This window comes from Myxocyprinus asiaticus, chromosome 40, assembly GCF_019703515.2.
Source record: "Myxocyprinus asiaticus isolate MX2 ecotype Aquarium Trade chromosome 40, UBuf_Myxa_2, whole genome shotgun sequence".
NCBI lineage: Eukaryota > Metazoa > Chordata > Actinopteri > Cypriniformes > Catostomidae > Myxocyprinus > Myxocyprinus asiaticus.
The window spans coordinates 19,410,782-19,418,495 of NC_059383.1; the positions used below are offsets into that span (position 1 = coordinate 19,410,782).

Genomic DNA, 7,714 nt, shown 5'->3' on the forward strand with positions numbered 1-7,714 from the left:
TTGACGAGAGAGGCACCATTGAGAAATAGTGTCTGGCCATCAAGTGGGTGGTCCTCACCCTTTGACACTACCTCCTGGGATGGGCTTACACCTTCTGTTTGGATCACGCCCTGCTCCAGTGGCTCCATCGCATGAAGGATACCAATGCGCGGATCACCTGTTGGTACTTGGCTCTTCAGCCGTTTAAGTTCAAAGTGGTCCACAGGCCTGGGGCACTGTTGGCTGTTGCAGACTTCCTCTCCAGAAACGGGAGGGGGGGAGTACTGGGCAGACCGGATGGCTCCCTGGCCTGAGTCGGGTGATCGGTGTATGTGGTGGTAGGGGCTTGGTCGAGCGCTGGCTTGTGATTGGAGAGCGAGATCGGGAGATGAGAAAAAGTGAGGGTCATCAGCTGTCATTGATTGTCTCTAACAGCTGTTTGTCATTGCAGTGAGAGTGGAGACAGATTTAAGAGCAAGCCAGACTCCAGTGTGGGAGAGAGAGCTGCACATACGTACACCCAGAGTCTGTATGGTTTTGAGTTTGCTAAAAAGCGAGTTTTGGGTTCTAAAAATAAAAACACTTTGAGTTGGATTTCACCATCTCTCGCTTCCTCCTTTGTTGAAGAGCTACAAGCCTTATTACAATCTTTAATCTGTTTGAGACAATTAAATTGTAAATGCTTACTTATCAATGTGATGACTCCCCCGTTCTTACTCGAACCACCACTGCAAAACGCATGACCACACCATGCTCTACCAAGTTTTTCATCTTCCTGTGCAGAAAGGTGTGTTTCTTGAAGGAACACTATATCAAATTTTTTACGCTTAAGAAAAGATACAACCTTCCTTCTTTTTATAGGGTGCCCCAGCCCATTAACATTCCACAAGGAGAGTAATTTTACTTATATTAAAGTGTGACATATTGACATGCAAAGAAAAATTGTATACCCGAGGCTAAATTATATAGACCACAATTCAACACTGATGTAACCATAAAATCCTTAATAACCCACAGAACAGAAAAAATGTGCTTCACCCTCACGCATAACAGTCACAACTGGTGTCCATCCCCCGGAAATCCGATGGTCCATGCATGCACACGAGATCCTCCGCGACACCATTGCTAAACTGATCCTCTTCATTTCTTCATCAAGTGAAACATTGACAACACAGTGTAAATAACATATTCTGAGAAACCCCTCTATAAAAATATGCCCCATGTTCATTTGCATCTTTGTTTTTCTTTTTAGTTTAAGACTAGGAATAAAAGCATCATGGAGTGTAAGCAGCGGCTGAACTGACAGCAGTTGAACTTGCAGTATGTCCTCTTATTGCAGGTAAGCCTTCTTGACTTAACTTCAAGATCAATGCATACTAAAAACATATTTCAGCATGAAAAATATGTCAAAATTTGTTACCTTTGAAGATTCTGTAATAGAAAGTTTGCAAACAAATAATCTGTGTAAATGCGTGCTATCTAAAATTGTGGCTAATTATAAGGCTTCTTTTTCATCTTGTAAATTGGCTTGGCTCAAATGGTTTAGATTGAGGTGAAACAGCAACAGCTGGCAAACTGTCCTGTGATGCTTCTTTGACAAAGTGTCTTTCAATAACTTCAAATAATTTTATTTATAAAATTCTAAATGCTTTCCTCCATGGATCTGTTTGTCCTCACTATAGGTGCTCCATCTTCCATGTCCAGAGGACATGGGTCATGTCCCAAGGATAATGTCGGCATTACTGGAGGGAGCTTTGTTCTATCTAATGGTTATTTAGATGGGAGTATTCTGAGGTACTGTCCAAAATGTTATTACCCAACTGTTCAGACACGGCTTTGTCGAGATGGACTCTGGGAGACAAAGTCAACACAACAGATGTAAAAACCTGCAGAGTGCAAATGTAAGAAACAAGCCCTTACATATTTTGAAACAGAGTGCTGCACATTTTCCTATCTGTGATTTCAAGATGTGCTTGTTTCCTATAGGTCACATGGGTCATCGTGTTTTTAAAAATGGAGAGGCGATTCCCTACTATGTCAATGACTCATGTCGTTCCGATTATACAATATGTGGCTCAGCGCTCCATGTTTGCAAGCTTAATGGGAAGTGGAGTAGAAGCACACCAGTTTGTGGATGTGACTGTGAGTAATAAGTGTCAGTTTACCATGAATGTGTAACTACTTCAGTAACAATCTTTCTGATCAAGAGAAGGGAACACAGTCTATCCACACAGCTTGTTTGACTGAGCAGTTTCCACAAACAAATCAGTTCGTTAGATCCCAAAACACTCACTGTTCTGTCTCACAGCTGATCACTGTCCTGATCCCGGCATCCCCCCTTGTACAAGTAGGATAGGCCACACATTTAATATTGATGACAAAGTCAAATACAGATGTGAAAATAAATTGACCCTGATCGGTTCCAAAGAGCGAGTCTGTAAGGATGGTGGTCATTGGTCAGGGACAGAGCCAGAATGTTACGGTAAGCCTTCTTGCTTAAAGCCTATGGAAGTTACAAAACCATGTGCATGAAATGACATATTATATCTACATGTTCTTAAAATTAAGACAGTTGGCCATAAGATTTAGCTAGTGAAAATAAGCTTAGCTAGATACTGCACCTCTAATATCATTGTTATGCAAATGAAGCTGATTTCACATATGACACCCCAGAGGGAGCATCAGAGGATTTCAGCAGTTCTCTAAAGAGAAATCTAGAGCTTTCACAACAATATGAACAAACAGGTAACTTTGTGTGACTTGAAACTTGCATTAATCATACTTTTTTTGTTTTTTACTTAATCAGCAAATTTAAGCATTTGACATGTGTTTTTTGTGTCTTCAGATCAACTTGGGAAGAAAATAACAATGCATCAGGGTGGAAAACTTGATATCTACATTGCTGTGGATGCACCTGACAGCATTAATGAAACCTGAATTTTGACCAGGCGAAAGATGTCATCAAAAAAACTTATAGAGAAGATATGAAATCTAAGGAATTGATTTACCTGCATTTGTTGTATGCATCATAAGTCAACATGAAATCAAAATATATTGTATTTACCCTCTTAATACACGTTCATCTTGTTGTACATGTTTGTCCGTGCATGTTATTCCAAAAAAAAGTTTGTCTTCGTAATTTTTCATCAAAATGTAAAAACTTGCTCTTCCTCTGAAAGGATAGCTGATGTCACCTAGGCCGCATGATCTATAGATTAATGTTAACCAATAACCAAATAGCTATTTAGGCATTGTTTTGGATACTGCTATAGGTAACGCAGCCTTTCTAAAATCTTGGCAAGAGTTAAAACAGTATTTAATGGCAGTTAATGTTAATTTAATAAAAGTTACGTCAATAATAGCAAATAATGACAGGCTTGAATAAGAAGCGTTATTGGGATATGAGAACTTGGGGGTGAACTTGCCTTTCAGCCTCCACATCCTGGTTAAAATCCCCCTCAATAGCAGGTGCCGGCATTGTTTCAGGAGTGGAATAGTCTTCCACAATTAAACTCACATGCAGGTAAAATTAACAATGGTTTTACTATAGTAATATTGTAGTAAACATGTATTTTTTTTGTTTTTTTTTTGTTTGTTTGCCAGAAGCCATAGTTTTAATGCAGTTAACCATGGTGTTACTACAGTAATATGGTGTTAATATTGTAACTCTTTAATTTTGTGGCGACTATGATTTTACTTCAAAATACTAAGATTATACTATAGTTTCTGTAAAACCATGGTTAATTTTTGTAAGGGAAGGTTAGGGTTAGATTTTGGGGTAGGAATTGGTGTGGGTGTCTGTGGGACTCTAAATAAAAATAATAATAATTTTAAAAAAAACACACTGCATTGATGCCCCTTTACTCTCTTTATTAGTCTTCAAATATCACAAATGCACTGTGCTGTATGTGTTCATGCTGTCATTTACATACACTGCATTGAAATCCAGCATTTTTATTGGATAACAGACAGAGTTAGCTTCCAACTCTGAATACTTAATGCTCTTTCCCAAAAGAATAGTTACCTCCAGGTCTCCCCAAAATATGAGATCCAGATGTTTGCTACAGATATTACACCAATAGTCTCTATGAGGAACTTCAAGAATATTCATGATAAAGAAAAACTTGTAAAGATTTTTGAAGACCTGGACAATTTTAAATATGAAAGTAAGTATTTTTGGGACAGGCACTGAGAACTATTGTATACATTGATAAGATTATGATCAGATTATTACAGATGAAAGGATGTACTATGTACTGACCTTTACATCACTGATGGAAATCTATTTGTTCATTGCTATTTCATCTAAGAATAAAAATAAAACTAATTTTAAACTACAAATATATATATGTAATAAGTAATATAAGATGTTTCACAAAAACATTTGTCTTAAGATGGTTATTTATATCTGCTACTTTAGTGTGTCAATAAGAAATATACATTTTATACTCCCAAACATTCCTTTTGCAAATAGAATAGAATAACAAGGAGCCCTGCAACAGATGGCATGGCCCCCACAGAGCCCCCCACTGAACATCGGGTCAGTCTGGGATTACATGAAGAGACAGAAGTAATTGAGACAGCCTAAATAAATAAAAAGAACTGTGACAAATTCTCCAAAAAGCTTGGAACATCCAAGCTTTGAATTTTTTATTTTTTTTTAAAGATTGAAGTCGACTATCATTTGGTTTCAGAATCTAGCAATATCTAGCAATATGCTCATTAATATACGTGAGCAGCATTTTTATATTCTGGTGTTTTTGTGCCTAACAGCTAAAGGAGGACAATCAGGGACAAGTATTGCCAAAGCATATTCAAACCTTTTAGAGAGTTTGAAAATAGAGGAAATCCAGGATAAGGAGGGCTTCCTTCGGACCCAGCATGTGGTTATAATGTTCACTGATGGTATTGACTTAACAGTATTTACATCCATCTCAGTGAATTAAATAAATATACTTACAAGGTATTTTTGCTATTAATTAAAGGGCCTTGACCTTTGTTAGAAAAATGAATACATTAACAAAAGGACCAATTTGTCACAAATTAGAATAGAGATCAACTTTGAAACAAACTGTCAAAGAGTCACTGTAATTTATATCTCATCCCACTCCATAGATTATACAAACATGGTAGGTGATCCCAAACCTAAAGTGCAACAGATCAAATATCTTGTCACCCAAAAATATCCCAATCGAGAGAAGAAATTTGGTGAGCATTTTAATCAAATTGTTAGTACTAATAATGTAAGTTTGAGGTGTGTTTATGATGTAAGGAAAGTTCAGTTGACCTTTGTTATTTTTCCACAAGTCTCCATTCCCAAAGAGTATCATCAGGGACAGCTAAAGGTGCACATATTGGTTAAGAAATCTTTATTATTGATTTCATTTTGCTCCTCTCTTTCCAGCCTTTTATGTCTTTGGAGTTGGAACTGATGTAAATAAAGATTACATTTGGCAGATGCTTTTATCCAAAGCAACTTACAGTGACAATCCCCCTGGAGCAACCTGGAGTTAAGTGCCTTACTCAAGGACACAATGGTGGTGGCTGTGGGGATTGAACCAACAACCTTCCACTTCCCAGTTCAGTGCTTTAGTCCACTACACCACCACCACTCCATACAAAGATGGCTTAGTATCAAAGTAAGAAAAGCACTTAAAAACTTGGACGAACTGCAGGAGACATTTGACGTGATGCTTGGTACCTGGTTACTTCTATGTCTATTTATAGGCATTTTTATTTCACTGATTAAGGACTTTAATTTTTATGAAATCATAGAAAATTTATGTGCTTAATATAAGGTGCTGGGCTTTGTTTTGCACATCATTAATTAATACCTTATTTTTCAACTAACATTTTAAATTGAATGTGGATCTCTTTCGGTATAAGCCACCCCCAGCTATTTCAGTGATACAAAAATACTACATTATGCTGCTTCATGTTGCAAGCTGACAATATATGACATCATATTATTATTAATAATTATATAAACACATTGTTTCAGAGTGCATTTATTTTTACAATTTATTGAGCTGTGCCATCGTTTCATTATGCACTGATGCAGACAGACGACCATGGGAACTATCAATTAATGAGATATCAGGCGCAAAAACGGGCCGTCCTCTGCTCCATCTGTCATGGCTACCGCAAACTTTACACAACCAGGAGAGAAAAGGAGAAACGCAGACCCATAACCATTCTAGGGAGTCAGGCACGACACCTGTGCTGATTTCTGGCTCCCTAGCATGCTTATGGTGAGGGGTAGGTGTAGGGGAGGGCTTTAGGGATAGGGACCAATCAGGTAGTGGGGAGTAAGCATCTGGTGGGGAGTCACATTTCGGCACAACACTGGAAATGCAACCACTTGCTGACTTCCATGTTGGAAAAAAAGGTGGATAGAGGTGGTCCTGAATCAAAACAATAGTTCACTCTGTAATTATTTACTCACCTTCATGTCGTTCCAAACCTGTGTGCTGTTACTTTTTCTGTGAGAAACAAAAGAAGAAATTGTGAAGATTCATCACATAACTCTTTTCTATACAACAAAGTTCAGAGTAACCATGACTGTCAAGCTAAAAAAAATAAAAAAATAAAAAAATATCATGACAGTAGTCCATACAAGTTGTGTACTATGTAATATATACTGTATAGTATCAAGTCTTCTGTCACCATAGCTTTATGTAAGGAGCCTCCACCTCCAACGGAGCTCAGAAATCAAATTTCCTGCCACATTCACTCAACCCTCTCTCTCTCCTGATTACTGATCACCTGCCCCTGCCTCTCATCACCGTGTCAATCAGCATTTCTACTTAAACCCCATTTTCCTTTCAATCATTGTCTGGTCTCGATAAATACAGACTCCCTAACATGTTCCTCCATATGTCCTCGCAAGACCCAAAGCGATTTCTCTCATCCACTACAGTGATCCCAATATTGTCCTCTCCAACGTAAACACCCAGTTGTATATTCGCCACCTTAAGAATATCCATATCCAGAATTAACTCAGTCCTTCTACATGTCCGAACCAATTTGTTCGATTACCACTCACCTGTTGGTTTTTGTGTTGCAATAAACTCCTGATTTTGGGTTCAACACCATCTTCGAGTCTGAGTATTCCTGACAATGTCATTGTTAAAACATTGCAGCATGTTTAACATCACTGACGGCAAATGCAATTGGCTCTTGCTTGTATCGGAACTGAATGTGGTAGTGCCAGTTTGTATGTGTGTAATCTCGATTGAGATTTGAAAGGAAAGATTTTCAGTGATAAATTTTGGTCTATTCCTCATACAAAGCTAGTGTATGGCTTCAGAACACTTAACATGGAATAATATATAAAATTAATATGGAATATTTTGGTATTTTATGGTAGTTTATATGTTTGTTTGTCCTTTTTGAAGCTTCATAATTGTGGTCAAACTTTGAAGAAAAGAAAATTATGCGAACATTCTTCACAATTTCTCTTGTGTTTCACAGACAAAAATAACAGCGTATTATTAACCATCCTATTTTGGAGATTCTGTCCCCCAGATCTCCGGCCTGCAGCTATACCTACTTGCCTAACCCTTTTCCTAACCCTGTGTGGAAGTGACGTCACCTTTTGTTGTTGGAGTTGGTGCAAACCCCTTTGGAGTATACCCGTCCTTTTGGAGATTTCGCCCCCATTTATAGATCTACTGTCACAGTCTTTCTCCCTCATTTTCTTTAAGGACTCTTATTTTGAAGTTTTTCCCCGGAC

General features: G+C 37.9%; 1 protein-coding gene across 1 annotated transcript; it reads left to right on the top strand.

The window, feature by feature from the left end:
* Positions 1 to 274: 274 nt before the first annotated feature.
* bfb (complement component bfb) lies at positions 275 to 7,401 on the top strand. Its single transcript, XM_051680354.1, is given in 14 exon segments — positions 275 to 377; positions 1,232 to 1,279; positions 1,282 to 1,318; positions 1,662 to 1,880; positions 1,966 to 2,121; positions 2,288 to 2,461; positions 2,629 to 2,724; positions 2,825 to 2,913; positions 2,916 to 2,946; positions 3,981 to 4,145; positions 4,753 to 4,884; positions 5,095 to 5,187; positions 5,384 to 5,432; positions 7,377 to 7,401. Coding segments are annotated over 13 exon segments (1,290 nt in total). The 5' UTR covers positions 275 to 377; positions 1,232 to 1,255.
* The last annotated feature ends 313 nt before the right edge of the window (positions 7,402 to 7,714 follow it).